We start from the raw sequence: 16,936 nt of genomic DNA, 5'->3' as shown, positions 1-16,936 counted from the left end.
AAAGAGGGATAGCATCAAGATCACAAGAAGTAACCATACTGCTTTATAACACATAGTGAGGGCACACTTGGAATATGCATCCTGTTCTGGTTGCCATGATAAAAAAAGTTGCTGAGACCCTAGAAAGTGAGCTGGGAAGACCAGCAAAGATGATAAAGGGTCTGAAGGCTAAAACATATGATGAACAGCTTATGTCTAGCCTATCAAAGAGAAGGAGTAGGGAGAGCATGATAACTGTCTTCCAGTATTTGAGAGGCTGTCACAGAGGAGCGGGGATTGACTTACTCTCATGTTCTTCTTTTCAAAGAACCAGAAGGTAGGACAAGAAGTAATAGGGGGAAATTTGTTAAAGAGAGATCCAACCTAGAATTAAGAAATTTTCTGACAGCAAAAACAATCAACCAATGGAATAGCTAGCCTTCTGGAGTTGTGACTGCTCCATCCCTGCAGGTTTTCAAAAGTAGACTAGACAACCATTTGTATAAGGTCTCCTGCTTGAGTGGGGGTTGGACTAGAAGACCTCAGGTTCCTTGCAGCCCTATGATTCTGTGTTCTATTCCTCAACTCAAACTTCAGTCACACATCCTGTGGCTTCTCTTGCACAATTGTAGCTAAAATGTCTTCAGAAAATTTCTAGAAGGTATTTTAGAAGAGACAACATAGTGATTTGCCTTTTAGGTGGGCCAATACACAATCCCTTAGCTCCTTAAATAGCAGTAACCCTGGGATAAGGCTGTGTTAATAGTCTTCCTTTCCCTAAGGAACAGGAAGGTGAATGTGACATGAAAGTTTTAAATAATTGATTGATTAAACAGCCTTATGGTGGATACACCATTTGAGGGCAAGGAATGGAAGGCTGTAGCAGGTGCTGCATTGTGCCCCCTGTATAAACTCGTTGGGATTCTGCCTTTCTCTTATGTTTGTTCCAGGGATTTTAGCCATTGGACTCATAAATGAAGCTTTGGATGAAGGAGATGCCAGAAAGACCTTGCAGGCCTTGCAGACCCCCGCAGCAAAATTGGAAGGAGTAACCCCCAAAGTAGCACAGCATTATCAGGATGTGCTGCTCCGTGCAAAGAGGGAGAAAGCCCAGGTGAGAGAATGGTTACAGCAGAGCAAAGCGTCTTCTGAAGCCCTCTTCCTTTGACTGGGAAGTTCTGTGTCAGGCTTTACCACTGTTTTATTGAGTTAATTCAATTCAAGTCTACTGTAATTTGCTTCTAATCTGTTGAGCAACTTCCAGATTACATACATCCCTGTGCAGGGAATTATGGCAATTGGGATAGGAATTCCCATTGCTAAGGCTAAGCAGTGCAGTCCTAGATTGCATCAGCATTGCTTAGTGATGGAAATTGCTGTAGTCCCAGTTCACTTCCAGAAAGAAAATTGGCATCAGAGTCAACGATCAGGAGGATCCTTCTCTGTGCTTGAGAAGGCCAAAAGGAGGGTCTCTAGGACAGCTCAGCATGGGACAATTCCACAAGGGATAACTCAGTGCATTAAATATTACCTGCCATTGTTTCTTTGACATTATTTTGATTTTGTCCATTTCCACAAAAAATGGCAATAGTGTTGAAGAAACAGTAGTGGATAACATCACTTTGAGCTTTCTCACATGGAATTGTTCCACAGCAAGTTGGCTGCAGTGAGATGGCTGTGGCAAGTTGGCCAGGGCAAATTATCCATTGCGCCAAAAGGATGGGTGAGAAATCAAAGCAAACAGATGCGTCACTCTGCAGGACGCCTCTCTGGAAGAGAGAGAAGAACATGAACCCCTAGATGGGAGGGAAATGGTCTTTTGGGGGTGCTTCCCTTCACCCTTTTGGGGAGGACTGCTGCTGCTCACAAGGCAGCCAAATGGGGCAGTTCCCTCTGATCTTTCTGGGGGAGAAATTGGGAGGCAAGTGTATATGTTTGTTTGTGTGTGTATGTTTGAGGATAGGTTGTAATTAGTGTCTACATGATTTGGGCCAGCCTCTACTTCCCCCCCCCTCCCCAGCCTTTCTTCAGCTACTGGAGCGCTCTGCCCTTTCCCAGTTCTGTAGCCTGGGCACATGACTGACTCTTGGAGGCTCAGCCCTGTTGCTTGTGGTGCCATGAGCTTTTGTTGTTTTAATTGAAACCTCCGATTGTGAGCAAGAACAATATTTGTTTCCGCCTCTCTTGAAGGAGAGCAGGGGTATTGGCCTTCACGGGACAGCTGGGACTGACTTTTTCTTTTTCTTTCAGGAAACTCAGGATGAAACGGCCGTCCTGTGGTTGGATGAAATTCAGGGTGGTGTTCATCAGTCCAACAAAGATACAGACGAAGCCCAAAGATGTAAGTCTGGCTTTCTCCTTTCAGCAGCTTTACTGAACTCTACTACTGGCTGAGGTGGTCTTTCAATCGCTAAGGCTTCTCCTTGGTGCACTCCAGAAAAATGGCGCTGTTCATTCGTATCACTTGCTGAGCTGCCACTGCTGCTTCTATTCACTTTGCAGTTGTCGGAGTTGATGGCCATAGTCAGAATCGTCATTGTTCTCTCCGGGTGTGGCTTGATTTTTAAAGAGATGTTGGGCCACCATGTTCCCATGTGTGTCCTCATCCTGGTGGTCTAAGCAACTTGTTTGCTTACTGCCCCATGGAACTGGGAAGGGGGTCCCAGAGCAGTTCTAATAAAGGGGCGTGGGTGGTGGTGGTGGTGGTTGTTGTTGTTGTTGTTGTTGTTGTTAATAAAGGGGCGTGGGTGGTGGTGGTGGTGGTGGTGGTTGTTGTTGTTGTTGTTGTTATTATTATTATTATTTCTATGCCGCCCACTCTCCGAGGACTCTGGGCGGCTTACACCAAAGACAGTGTACTAAATAGCATATTGCCCCCTAACAATCTGGGTCCTCATTTTACCCACCTCGGAAGGATGGAAGGCTGAGTCAACCTTGAGCCGGTGAGATTTGATCCACTGATCTGCTGAACTAGCAGTCAGCTGAAGTAGCTGCAGTACTGCACCCTAACCACTGTGCCACCTCGGGTTCTCTTTTTATTGGTATGCAGTTCTATCTAAAGACAGTGCAAGGCCTATGTTTCATCGCAGCAATAATCTCTGAGGTAGATCAGACTGAGAGCATGGGACTGCCTCATGGAGCACTCCACCTCCAGGTTCTTTGGCTGAGTGATGGCCTGGGCTGGTTTTGGCTAGAGCCTGCCTTTGGCCTCCCCCAAAAGCCATCTCAGGAAGACTGCCCTTAGCTGGCAAATGCCTGGCAATTGCCGGCAAAACTGGTGAAGAGCAAGAAGTAGCAAGTGGGATAAAAATGAGAGTTAGTTTAGTTTATAGTTTAGTTTATTTGATTTCTATACCGCCCTACTCCCGAAGGACTCAGGGCGGTGCACAGCCAAACAATAAAACACATACATACAAAATTTAAAAGTAGAATAAAATCAAATTAAATAATTTTGGCCCCGACAAATTTAAAACCCCAAACTATTTAAAACCAATTTTAAAACTGAATGTATAAAATACTAAGAAAATATTTAAAAATTAAAAATCTTTTATAAAAGAGGGAGAAAATTAGGCCAGGCCCGCCTGGCGAAATAATAAGGTCTTTAAAACGTGGCGGAAGGTGCGCAGATCCGGGATCCTCCGTATCTCTGGGGGGATATAGTAGGTGCCCCCACATAGAAGGCTCTCCCCTGGGGGCCGCCAGTCGGCATTGTTTGGCCGACGGCACCCGGAGGAGCCCCTCACTATGGGAGCGTACCGGCTGGTGGGAGGCTATTGGTGGTAGTAGGCGGTCCCGCAAGTACCCAGGTCCTAAGCCATGGAGCGCTTTAAAGGTGGTAACCAAAACCTTGAAGCGCACCTGGAAGACCACCGGGAGCCAGTGCAGCTCGCGCAGGAGAAGTGTTACATGGGAACGCCATGTCGCTCCCATTACCACCCGCGCGGCCTCACTCTGTGCCAGTTGGAGCCTCCGGGTGCTCCTCAAGGGGAGCCCCATGTAGAGAGCGTTGCAATAGTCCAGGCGGGAGGTGACAAGGGCATGAGTGACCGTGTGTAACGAGTCCCGATCCAGAAAGGGACGCAACTGGCGAATCAGGCGAACCTGATGAAAAATCCTCCCAGTCACGGCCATCAAGTGCTCTTCTAAAGACAGCCGTGAATCCAGGAGGATGCCCAAGTTGCGCGCCCTCTCCGTGGGGGCCAATGATTCGCCCTCAATAGTCAGTGATGGCACCAACTGACTATATCGGGATGTCGGAAACCATAGCCACTCGGTCTTGGATGGGTTGAGCATGAGCCTATTCCTCCCCATCCAGATCCGCACGGCCTCCAGGCACCAGGACATCACTTCAAGGGCATTGTTGGGGTGGTCTGAGAGGAGGGATGTCCCTGCATAGGAATGGAGGGCAGAGGGGCAAGTAATTGGGCACCAAGTTATGTGCCGCTGCTCCTAAAAGGCTTAGCTTGAGATGGAGAATGGCCTTGGAGGGGTCTTCAAGGGAAAAATATTGCCGAAGTGCAGGGCTTTGTGGGGATTGATTGACAAGCCAGCCCTAAAGCAAGTGATCTTAGGTTTGGGCCTAAGGCTTCAGTCCACTAACGGAGTACCTGTAGGAGATGACCAGTCCAAGCCTGAGGGAAGGGTCAAACACATCATCAGTCATGAGTCCCTGAATGTCCACAAGAGGCCTAAGTGCAGCCCACCTGGAATACCTTTCTTAACTCCTGCTCATTTCCCTTGACAGTAGCTCAGATTCTTGTAGAGAGCTTAAACTTGCAATAAATCTTTATACTCCTTTGAACTGCCTGAATCTCCCCAGAACTTGGCAGTACCTGGGCATAGGTCCCATGACATGGAATGGAGAACATTTTTGAATTTGTGAATGAATTTCAAATTGAAAGTCACACATTCCGTGAAACATATTCACAGTAAAGCTTCTTTTTCTTTTTTCTTCATCCAAGTTTCCTTAGGAATTTTGGCCATTAATGAGGCAGTGGACCAGGGTGATGTTGCAAGGACTCTCAGCTTCCTGCGTTCAGCTGATGTTGGGCTGTATGGGGTGACCCCCGAATGTGCCGAGGCATATCATTGGGAACTGACGGCAACAAAAAATGCGAAGCTGGCTTCTGGTAAGAGCACCCTGTTTTGTGACCCGGGAATGGGCTGGCGGCACACAAGTGATGAGTTGTTTGCAGGTCAGACTGTTCAACCAAATTAACTCTAGACTGGCTTTTTTCATTTTTTAAATTGCTGTCCTGCTTTCCTCCAGGAGCTTTAAGGCAGAACACTTAAGCACTTTCTCCTTCATTCTTTTCCCCAAGAAGCAATTACCCTGTGGAATAGACTGGCTTGGCCAATCTCTCTATGGCTCCAAATAGTTCTGTTCTTATTCAGAATTGCCTACTGTATGAAACTTTTATTTAACTTTTTTGATTCCATGCTACATTTGCATCTAGGACTTCAGTAAAGCATTTGACAAAATAGACCACAACCTACTATCTGGTAAGATAGAAAAATGTGGGTTACACAGCATAACACCAGATGGATTTGTAACTGGCCACACTCAACATGAAGTCCTCAATGGAACCCATCTTCATGGGGAAAAATAAGCAGTGGATACCTCAAGGTTCTGTCTTAGTCCAGTAACCTTCAACATCTTCATAAATGGTTTAGATAAAGGGATAGAAATTTGAATTGTGTTGTAAGAATGAACTCAACACTAGTAAGGTTTTCCATTCCTTCTAGGAAACAACAACAGTAATTGGGTGAAACACTGGGTGAAAGGCGGGTACCATTACTACCACAACCTCCAAAGCCAGGATGGAGTCTGGGAGGAGCCCCAGGGATTTGTGCAGAACAATATACAGCTTTCACGGGAGGAGATCCAGGTAAGATGCCCTCTAGTTTTCAGCAGCCCTCCTGGGCCAAGATCTGTTGTGTACCAAAGAATGAGGGAATAGATTAGGAATTCTTTCTTGCCTGGCACAATTATCCTAATGTTAGAACCATCTTGGCTTTCACAAATGTATTTGGTAATAAACAGAAGTGTTCAGTGTATAAGAGAGTACTTAATTATAAGCACCATTCTAAAAGTATGGGACAAATGTAGTAGAATAAGTCAAAACCTATTGCATCTTGCTTCAATATTAAATATTTATGTCCACAAAGATGAATGTATGAACAATTAGGTTGGTGAAGTAATACTTCTTTCAGAGTATAAGAATTAACCTTACAAACATTTCATCTTTGACTCTCTCCTAGGAGTGGTCAAAATGTCTCATTGGTTCCAATATTTGAAGTAATATTTGAATTGCTCCCCCTTGTTTTTGTAAGTCATTTTGAATTATTTATTTTATAATATAATACAAAATGAATTAGAGAAATGAAGTGGAACATTCAGGGATTGATTGAATCTGAAAAGCTAATAAAACAATATTCAGAACATCTACTCATTTATAAGCTCATTTATAAGATGTTACTAAAATGTTACCAAAAACCCTAAAATATAAATAAGAAATTGGTTGTATGGTTAAATAGATGCATAGTTTAAACTGAATAATTGGTATGCAGCAGTGGGAAGAACAAAGGGATATTGTATGTAATAATGTAATAAATATTACATTTATTGAGGATTTTGGTATATATATTTTTTCCATTTCACAGTAGTGTTGATTTTCAATAGATAATTCTACATGTCTGTCTTTTGGTAATTTGAGGAACGGACATTAAGTGGATGCTAATCCCTAAATTTGAAATTAGCAAGCCCCAGCTACGGACCCCAAAGAACGCAGCACACACAAACACTATACCAAGCTTATTTTATTTAAATAACTCAGTCTTATCAACCAAAGGCTGTTAATAAACTGTCTTAACAGCCTACAAGAATTCTAAGATAAAGTAATCACAGTCTTACTAGAGTTGGCAGAAAGCCGAGAAGCAATCCAGACATGGAGGAGAGTGAACTAAAGTTGTTCCCTACAGCTTGCTGCAATCGGCGTTCCTCCTTAAATAGGCTAAGGGAGTGGCCAATTAGCCCCAAGCCTTACTCTCGAGGAGACCTCCTCCTGAGGAGCCACTCCTGCCTTTTGGCAGCTCTGTGTGCCCGTGCATTGAGAAGAGGCTCCTCCTCTTCGTCCTCTTCACTTAAAGGAGCTTCTGGAGGTTCTAAAGGCCCTGGCTGAATCCCACCACATCTTCTCCAGCCTCCTCGCTGTCCAACTCGAGTGCCAGCTGCACAGGCTGCTGGCACAGCACCACACCAGCCTCCTCGTTGTTGGAATCAGCTACAATCTGCACAGACCGCTGACGGGCCACAACACAAGCCCTTGCCAACTATTTAGCTCCAAATCCGACTCTATATGTTATTGGTGGGAAAAGGTGCCTCTGTTTCTCTGTTATGCAGCACCTGCTTTGTGTTTTCTTCCTGGCAGAGCACCATCTCGGCAGTTACGGCAGCATACAACCGGGAGCAGCTCTGGTTGGCCAATGAGAACCTGATCACCAAACTACAGGCTCGCTGCCGAGGCTACCTAGTTCGCCAGGAGTTCAGGGCCAGAATGCATTTCTTGAAAAAACAAGTCCCTGCCATCACCTGCATCCAGGTATGGAGATCCATATCAGATGAGCTGAAAAGAAGGATGAAATAATATTAAGGAGATGAAATGTACAAGATTTGGAATATGGTTGTGCTCTGCAGATGTGCCTAATCCCTCCCTTTTTTCCCATTGGTTATCAATAGCATCAGCTGGTGCCGTTTAGAACATCCTGCCCTCCTCCTCCTCCTTCCGTGGGAGCCTAAAGACCTGGCTCTGCCAGTTGGCCTGGGGTTCAAATGGGAATTCCACTGGAGGTGGATGCTAGTTTGATGGCAGATTCCACTACCCCCCCTCTGCTTTCCCCCAGTGCATCCATCTTTTGGTTATCACATTGATGTTTTCTTATTGCTTTCTTTTTTTCTTGTTTATTATATTGCCCTGTTATTTTACTTTCTGTTCTGTTTACATTTCTTTTTATTTCTTCCTTTTTATTGTGGAAATGACCTAGAGTAACCCGATGGCAAGATAGGTGGCAAATAAATTTAATAAATAAATAAATATTATATGGTTCCAGTGGCCACATTGCTGGCTGTGATGTCCTGTCTAAATGAAGAAAATATATGAACTCTGTTGTGAAACCAACAAAGGGAGTTCTCCCAGCTGAGCCACAGGTCCTTTGCCAGCAGGAAGAGCTCCAGTCTGGCATATGAAATGTCTACAGCTCTTCTTTTTGAACCCTTTCAGTAGGTGAAATGATGCCTCACAGGGCAACAGCTTTTGAGCCAAGATCCCCTCAATGGGCTCATGTACAGAACACACCCGAAGTCTGTGACCCATGACTCACGTGAAATCAAAATTAAGGAAATTTTATAACACATTTTATAACAAAAATTATAAAACATTTTGTGACATAATATAAAACACTTCCTGATGTTTGACTGCACTATACAGTTCAACATGTTCAAGGCAGATACTTTTCTGAATATCTCCCTGATTTTTAAAGAATTTTTCCAATGAAAGCAATACATTAGAAAGTCTGTTATTGTTGAAGGCATTGAGGAATCTGGTAAGGAAATACCTCTGAAGGATGACCCAGGCAAGGGAGGGGAGGGGGCGTGTAAAAGGGGCATTGGAGAGAATCCCAACTCCAAGCCAGGTAGGAAACTACAGCAGCCCTAGCAGATTGCCACCCAACCTTCATTGAAACACATCGGTAAAAGAGAGCCCACCACCTCCCAAGGGAATCTCTGCCATTGTGCAGCTTTTCCATTAGGACACCTTGAACTCTGCTGTCTTGAATTTAAGTCCATTGTTTTGTTGCCCTGTTTTCTAGAGCAACTCAAAAGTAGTCTGTTCTGTCTTCCATCCTTAGATACTCAAAGGTAGTTACCGTACCTCCCCACAGAATTATCTTCTCCAGAATAAACCTAGCCACTGCTTCCAGTATTTCCTCATACATTTTTCCTTCCAAGCTCTTTGTCATCTGGGCTGCTTATCATCTCTACCCCCAAATTTTTCAGAGGTATTCTTCATTAAATGTGGTGTCCAGAACAGGATGTAATATATATTCCAATCAAAACAGAGAGGAACTACAGTTTCTCTTGATGCTAGCACTATACATCTGGTGATGTAGCCTAGGATTGCTTTTGCCTTGTTTTAAGGATACACCAAACTTTTGCTCACTTTCAGCTTGTAATTCACTAAGATATCCAGATCCTTTTTGCATATATTGCTGCCTAGTGTAATTGTCCCCCACATCCAATATTTATGCCTGATTTGTCTTCCCAAATGTACTACTCTGCATTTGTCCCTGTTTCTGTTCATTGTTCTGACTTACCAAAATCCTCCTGATTGCACTGGACACTTCCTACCAGCTTGACCTGGAACTATTCTTGTTTGGGTACGTTGTTCAGATCTGTATACATCTGCTGGTAGAAGAGTCCAGCCCTCTCTACCACTCCCTGTGTATGAGATGCTCTTTCCTTTCCTAGAACTTCAAAATTTATTCAGCTGAATTCCAAGAAAGTTTTGTCCTTCTTTTCTATTGGCAAAGAATGAGAAGGGAAAGAAGAAAGTTGTGAGAAAATGAATGTGAAACTACTAGTGAATGTCTGGCTAGGAAAATGTTAATGGAAGAGTTTTAGTTTCTGACTCAATGGTCTTGTCTAGATGATCTGTCAAGGATTGATTTATTTACTCAGTTTTGATGCTGCATGATTCTGGATAACTCATAACAATAAGACTAACATGACCCCCCAGACACTAGCCCGCCAAAATTAGCCAACACAAGTACAGTGACAATGTTTAATGAAGGGGACCCTGTGGAACATGTTTATGTTGGATGAATCATAAAGGATGGGCAGAAGCCTGATGGTTCCTCAAATAGCTGGCACTATACCAATGCCATGCAAGGCTGTATGTGTAATAAGCAGCTTCTTGAGTTGCATCAGAAGCCTACTGGACACCAGTCCACCTCGCAGAACAGTGGTGGTGTGTGTAAATAGCAAGGCAAGCGCATCACTGCTTATTTCTCCATATTCTGGCTTGCTTAAAGAGGCAGCCCAGAGACACCATACTGCAATAGTTGAGCCACGAAGGAGGTGTGAATAACTACGCAGGAAAGGATGCAACTGGTATATCAAATAGAACTATCAAAAGACCCTTTTGACCAGACTGCCATCTGCTTTTCAACCAGGAGCTGTCAGTCCAGGAGAACCCTTAAATTGCAAACCACTGCTGACTGGGGAACTACAACCTATCTAGGAGTAATAATAGAAAATTCCCAGATTTGGGCAGTTTGAATAGCCACATAACTCAGTTTTGGTCAGATTGAGCCTGTGTAAGGCACAATGTTGCTTTTTCTATTATCCTCCAATTCTTTTACTTGTTTTTCCATAGATCACTAAGACAACACTTAGGTAGCCTGGAATGTAGAAATGATATCAAAGCTTAAAATGATCTGAGAAATAACAAAAAGGGTATGTGTTCTTCAAAATAAGAAAAGAATCACGATATCAGCTGCTTAGCAAAGAGGGCAAAATAGTAATTGTAACAGACAAAAGACAGAGCATGTTACTTAGTCTGCATAAATATCAAGTTGTTTTTCATAAAAATCCAGAAAGTTCAGCACCAGAAGATACTCCAAAAGGAGTCCAAAATACTTATGTTTAAGCCACAGCTGATCCTGGGGGGAAGGCTGCTGTTGATTAGCTTCTCCTTACAACTATCCTGGACCAGATACCTTGGTGACAATAATTTAACATTTTGATCACCATTCGGTTGGATTACACAGCAAATTTGAGGCTGGCTTTGGAGAGGAGACCACCCGGAAGCTGTGGCTGTTTGAAAATGCAATGATTATATTCTAGAGCAAGGCCACTACTGAAGACTCCACCTTGTTTATTCAGAGTGCTGATGATGATCTACAAAGCATAGCATTGGATTGCATCAAATACCACTTGCTAAGATTGAATCTGCCCATCCATAACATTTCAAGAAAGCCTGCTTGGAATCCCCATCTATATATCATAATGAAGCAGAAAGAATAAAGAGCATCAATTGTTTTAAACTTTGTTTTTGAGAGTACCATGGACAACCAAGGAAATAAATAAATGGATCGTTGAATAAATCAACCCAGAATTCTCACTTGAGGCACAAATGATCAGGCTCAGATTGCCTAGTTTGGGCATAGTACACAAAGACCTGCTTCCAATATTGGGAAAGGGAGAAGGAAGGTGAAGAAGAGGATGACCAGCAGATGGGTGGACTCCGTTACATTGACAATGGGTGCACAGTTTGAAGACCTGAAGTACTTTGAGGAGGGATAGATTATCATGGAGAAACTCTTATCTGTGTGATCACTAAGTCAACACTGATTTGATGGCACATAATCAATAATCGCTATCAAATCACTGTTGATGTGATTTAAATCTTTTGACAAAGTTTTTCTTCTTTGTTTTTCAAGTATTTTAATTTAATTTAATTTAATTTAATTTCCAATTTATATACCGCCCTTCTCCCTGAGGACTCAGGGCGGTGTACAGCCAAGATAAAAAACATAGAATACAAATATTAAAACATTTAAAAATATATATAAATTTTGGCCCGAAAGTTAAGAATCACAGACTAATTAAAAGAATTTAAAAATTTCTTCTTAAGCCAACCCGGCTTGCTGAAAAAGATGGGTTTTTAGGGAACGACGGAAGGCATTGAGGTCCTGGATTCTTCTTATCTCCGGGGGCAACTGATTCCAGAGGGTAGGAGCCCCCACAGAGAAGGCCCTCCCCCTGGGGCCACCAGCCTACATTGTTTGGCTGATGGCACCCTGAGGAGGCCCTCTCTGTGGGAGCGCACGGGTCGATGGGAGGTCGTTGGTAGCAGCAGGCGGTCTCGGAGATAGCTAGGCCCTATGCCATGGAGCGCTTTAAAGGTGATAACCAACACCTTGAAGCGCACCCGGAAGACCACCGGGAGCCAGTGCAGCTCGCGCAGGAGCGGTGTTACATGGGAGCGCCATGTTGCTCCCATCACTACCCGCGCTGCTGCATTCTGGACCAGCTGGAGCCTCTGGGTGCTCTTCAAGGGGAGCCCCATGTAGAGAGCGTTGCAGTAGTCAAGGCGAGAGGTGACGAGGGCGTGAATGACTGTGCACAAGGAATCCTGATCAAGAAAGGGCCGCAACTGGCGAATCAGGCGAACCTGATAAAAGGTCCCCCTGGTAACAGCCGAAAGTATTGAAGTACCTTCTTTCTTTCTGGGGGGCTCTTGCCCCATTTATATTCCTTGTTAGATATTTAAACTCCTTATTTATTTTATAAACTTGGAAAAGTCTACACTTGTAGCACCCAACATAGCAGTCTCTTCTTCAAGTCCCTGTTGTATTTGCTGCATAGCTCCATTTGAATTTCTCACACCTTTTGGACAGAGTTAATTCAAACTACTCTTAAAGGTTAAAATTGTTCCTTCCAGTTCATCCCAGCAAAACAGAATCTTTTTTTGTTTAAGCTTGGCAATTCTTTGTATATATCAAAAGTATATTCTTTTTGCTTATGCAGTATTCTAATATATATTTCCTTGAGTAAAATTATCTGTTTTTATCTTATTTAAAATATTGTTGCAAAACCTAATCTTATTTTTTCCTGAAAAAGCACACACATATCTCTTCATACATTTCTTAATTTGTATATCTTATATTAATTCTGTACACCTTGTCCACTTCTGCCTCCATATCTTCTTCAGATGTTTTGATAATGTTTTAACCACTGTCTCTATGGCCTTCATCAGGTTGTTCTGGAACTGTTGCCAATCTCAGACAAAATTTCTTATCTCTTAGTTCCAGTAACACCACATTATCTAAGTCTTTTTCCATCTCTTGGCTTAATGTTTCTATCTCAATGTCTAAAATGTCTACTTTTTCCTTAATTTAACTTCTCCACAGATTTGGTTTACATATTCAGGTTTTTTTTTCTTCAAAGTTACAAATCTCTCTTCCGTTTTCCCTTCAAGTGTAATCAAGTCTCTGTTGATAATTTCACTAAATGATGAGGTCTAGTTATTCTGCTGTTTGGAAGGTCTCTGTAGCTGTCATAGTATTTGCATCCAAATGTGCTTCAAAAAGTGGAACTTGGATTGAGCCAACCTTCTGGCTCTACATCTGCAGTTGCTGACAGGTTCTCTTCTGTGATTTCCTTCCAAGGAGCAACCTTCTGGACTATATGTGGCAATCCTTTGCTTATCCTTCATCAGAAAAGCTGATCCGGGCTCACCGACCTATCACCAGTCACCGCCTCAGTGTTTTTTCCTATCATCAGAGGCACATCAAATTACTATTTTCCCCACCCAGAAGTTTTGAATGCTATTTTTTTAAACAGTATTTCTTATCTCTGTCTTGGACAGAGCCAGGATAGCTCAGTAGCCATGTCTTGGGTTGGCCTGACTGTTAAGAAGGACAGCAGATGGGATGAGAGGATGGTTTAGTTTAAGGACACAAATTGTGGATCAGTCCAGCAGATTACTGATGTGAGAGTGGTTCATGCTAGATCATCTGGGGCATCTGGGAACTCTAACACTTTATTCTGTTTTAGTCTCAGTGGCGTGGCTACAAGCAGCGCAAAGCATACCAAGATCGTTTGAAGTATCTGCAGACTCACACAGGAGAAGCAGTGAAGGTAACTCTTTCTGGCCAAGTTGGGGAACAGACTGCCTCGGTCTCTTCAGATAAACCCAAGAGTTAAAGCTTCAGAGTGCCTTCTGTGATGCTTTCTCTCTCCTGGGTTAGCGATGTTTAGTGCTTCAGCCTCATTCTGAACTGCCTTGAGAGGATCTGTAAGGACCTGCCCCAGCTGGTTGCTCAGGAAAGCAAAACTCTTGACTCCATTGAGTTGAATCAAAAGAACTTTTATTGAGAGAAAGTGGTTGCACTAAAGTCAGGCAGAATCTGAAGGTCCCATGCAAAGCACAAAGCAATTCTTCCATTTCCCCAAACCCAACCCCCCTGACCACTCCACAGGCAGCCAATGTGATGCAACAAGGAGGTTTTGAGAACACTGAGTTGCTAGGCAGATAACAGGTCACTCTCAGGCATGATGGCCTTGGAACAGGGCTGGAACTGGCTGGGAGGGAGTCTGTGAAGACAATCCCCCTCAATTCCCAAGCATACAGCAAAAGCAAAAGCGTGCAAGAAATGTCAGTCTCCTCCCTTCCGTCCAACAGAGTGGCAGGACACAATGGTGGACCTGACAGGATCAGATGCAGATCTTAAGCCACTGCATATTTTTTCTTTGGGTATAGAAAACAAGCCCGTTTATGGTCAGTTCAAACAGGTTTAGCATCTTACGTGTTCATAGTTGATTAAATGTTCAAGATTATTGCAGTCATAAATTAAATGAAGGAGAAGGTTGGTTAAGAAATAGGAAATATATATAACTATAAATTTAAAACAATTTAGTTAGCAGGCAAATATTTCCAGGGGGAAACAGATATTTAATAAAGTTAGCATTGAGGCACAGTGTTCTAGCACTTGTTTTGCCAGAGATTCAAGTCCCCAAGTTGGATTCCATGGTCCTTCCAATTCTGGTATTCTGCTAAGTGACAAACACTTCCACAGCTACTGAGCTTTGGTATTCTTCTTCCTGATTCTGGTGATTTTGTTTTCTTATTTCTATAGATTCAAGCAATGACTAGGATGTATCAGGCCCGAAAACAGTACAGAGATCGGTTACAATTCTTCCGGGATCATGTAAGAATCATTTTGCCAACACAAACGCATTGATGCATTATAAATATTAGTGAACTAGGATGCAAACTGTCTGCCCTCTGCTTTCTGCCTAGATCAATGACATTGTGAAAATTCAGGCCTTTATTCGTGCTAACAAAGCTCGTGACGACTACAAAACTCTTAGTAAGTACTGCAGAAGGTGTGCCCGTAGAATTATATCCTGGGCCCAAACTATTAAAATTGTTTCTGTAATTGGAAATGTGATGTTCCCTGGTGTTGTATGCTGAGGCTAGTGCTGGTGATCTGGAGCAAAGTCACCAGAAAAGTGGAATCAAGATTCTCACAATTAACCCTGGTGGATGAGTATAAAAAAATACTCATAAAAATAAAATAAAAAATATAATATAAAAAATAAATATAAATATAAAAAATGTGTATAGTAAGGGTGCAGAGATATATAGCAAAGGGGACCTCAAAGTGGGCAGAAAGATAGATGTTGGTAAAGCTGGGGTGTCTCAGAATGCTGGAGATGGGGGGAGGGCCATAGAGCTATAGATAGATAGATAGATAGATAGATAGATAGATAGATAGATAGATAGATAGATAGATAGATAGATAGATAGATAGATATAGATAATTTTATTTCTATACCGCCCCTCTCCCGAAGGACTCGGGGCGGTGCACAGCCAAGTAAAAAACACAATACAAATCCCAATTAAATTTAAAAATTATTAAAATTATTACATTTACGGCCAAGATTCGTTAAAACCCCAAAATTTAAAACTCTGAATTTAAAACTCCTTTACAAAGATAGCCCTGCCTGTCGGAAGAGCAGGGTCTTGAGGGCACAGCGAAAAACTCGGAGGTCAGAGATTGTGCATATTTCCGGGGGCAGTTCGTTCCAAAGGGCAGGAGCTCCCACAGAGAAGGCTCTCCCCCTGGGTGTCACCAGCCGACATAGTTTGGCCGACGGCACCCTGAGGAGTCCCTCTCTGTGGGAGCGAACCGGTCGGTGGGAGCTATTGGTGGCAGAAGGCGGTCTCGTAAGTACCCAGGTCCTGAGCCATGGAGTGCTTTAAAGGTGGTAACCAACACCTTGAATCGCACCCGGAAGACTACTGGGAGCCAGTGCAGCTCGCGCAGGAGAGGAGTTACATGAGCGCAACAAGTTGCACCCATAATCACCCATGCAGCTGCATTCTGGACCAGTTGGAGCCTCTGAGTGCTCTTCAAGGGGAGCCCCATGTAGAGAGCATTACAGTAGTCCAGCCGAGGTAACGCGGGCGTGAGTGACCGTGCGCAAGGTGTCCCGGTCCAGAAAAACTGTTGGATCAGGTGAACCTGATAGAAGGCCCCCCTGGCCACAGCCGTCATATGCTCTTCTAAAGACAGCCGTGCATCCAGGAGGACACCCAGATTGCGAGCCCTCTCTGTGGGGGGTAAAAATTCACCACCTATAGACAGCAATGGCGACAGCTGACTATACTGGGATGCCGGAAGCCACAGCCACTCGGTCTTGGAAGGGTTGAGTTTGAGCCTATTTCTCCCCATCCAGACCCGCACGGCCTCCAGGCAGCGGGACATCACGTCAAGGGCATCGTTGGGGTGGTCCGGGGTGGAGATGTACAGCTGAGTATCATCAGCGTACTGATGTACCCTCACCCCAAAACCATGGATGATCTCGCCCAGCGGCTTCACATAAATGTTGAACAGAAGGGGCGAGAGGACCGACCCTTGCAGCACCCCCCAAGTGAGGTGCCTCGAGGTCGACCTCTGCCCCCCTGCCAACACAAACTGCGAGCGATCGGAGAGGAAGGAAGAGAGCCACCACAACACGGTGCCCCCTATTCCTAACCCCCTCAACTGCTGCAGCATGATACCATGGTCGATGGTATGAGAAGCCGCTGAGAGATCTAATAGGACCAGGACAGAGGAGCAACCCCGGTCCCGAGCCCTCCAGAGATCATCAACCAATGCAACCAATGCCGTTTCCGTGCTGTACCCCTGCCTGAAGCTCGACTGGTACGGGTCTAGATAGACAGCTTCATCCAGGTACTGGGGGAGCTGTCGTGCCACCACACTCTAAACAACCTTCGCCACAAAACGAAGGTTGGAGACCGGACGATAATTAGCTAATACAGCCGGGTCCAGGAAAGGCTTCTTGAGGAGAGGCCTCACCACCGCCTCTTTCAAGGCAGCAGGAAAG

At 44.0% G+C, this 16,936-nt stretch overlaps 1 protein-coding gene across 2 annotated transcripts in view; it reads left to right on the top strand.

Moving 5' to 3' along the window:
* The window catches only part of IQGAP1 (IQ motif containing GTPase activating protein 1), a 127,407-nt gene that overhangs the window by 71,679 nt on the left and 38,792 nt on the right, over nucleotides 1–16,936 (top strand). For both annotated transcript variants that reach the window (XM_034435617.3, XM_034435616.3), the window contains exons 15-22: nucleotides 930–1,093; nucleotides 2,230–2,320; nucleotides 4,941–5,108; nucleotides 5,725–5,867; nucleotides 7,410–7,580; nucleotides 13,598–13,681; nucleotides 14,680–14,751; nucleotides 14,844–14,913. In XM_034435617.3, the coding sequence (XP_034291508.1) occupies nucleotides 930–1,093; nucleotides 2,230–2,320; nucleotides 4,941–5,108; nucleotides 5,725–5,867; nucleotides 7,410–7,580; nucleotides 13,598–13,681; nucleotides 14,680–14,751; nucleotides 14,844–14,913 (963 nt within the window). The remainder of the gene's footprint in view (nucleotides 1–929; nucleotides 1,094–2,229; nucleotides 2,321–4,940; nucleotides 5,109–5,724; nucleotides 5,868–7,409; nucleotides 7,581–13,597; nucleotides 13,682–14,679; nucleotides 14,752–14,843; nucleotides 14,914–16,936) is intronic.

The sequence above is a fragment of the Pantherophis guttatus genome, chromosome 13, assembly GCF_059756535.1.
Source record: "Pantherophis guttatus breed Tessera chromosome 13, ASM5975653v1, whole genome shotgun sequence".
NCBI lineage: Eukaryota > Metazoa > Chordata > Lepidosauria > Squamata > Colubridae > Pantherophis > Pantherophis guttatus.
Note: the sequence above shows the minus strand (reverse complement) of the source record. Positions and strands in the feature narration are given on the sequence as shown.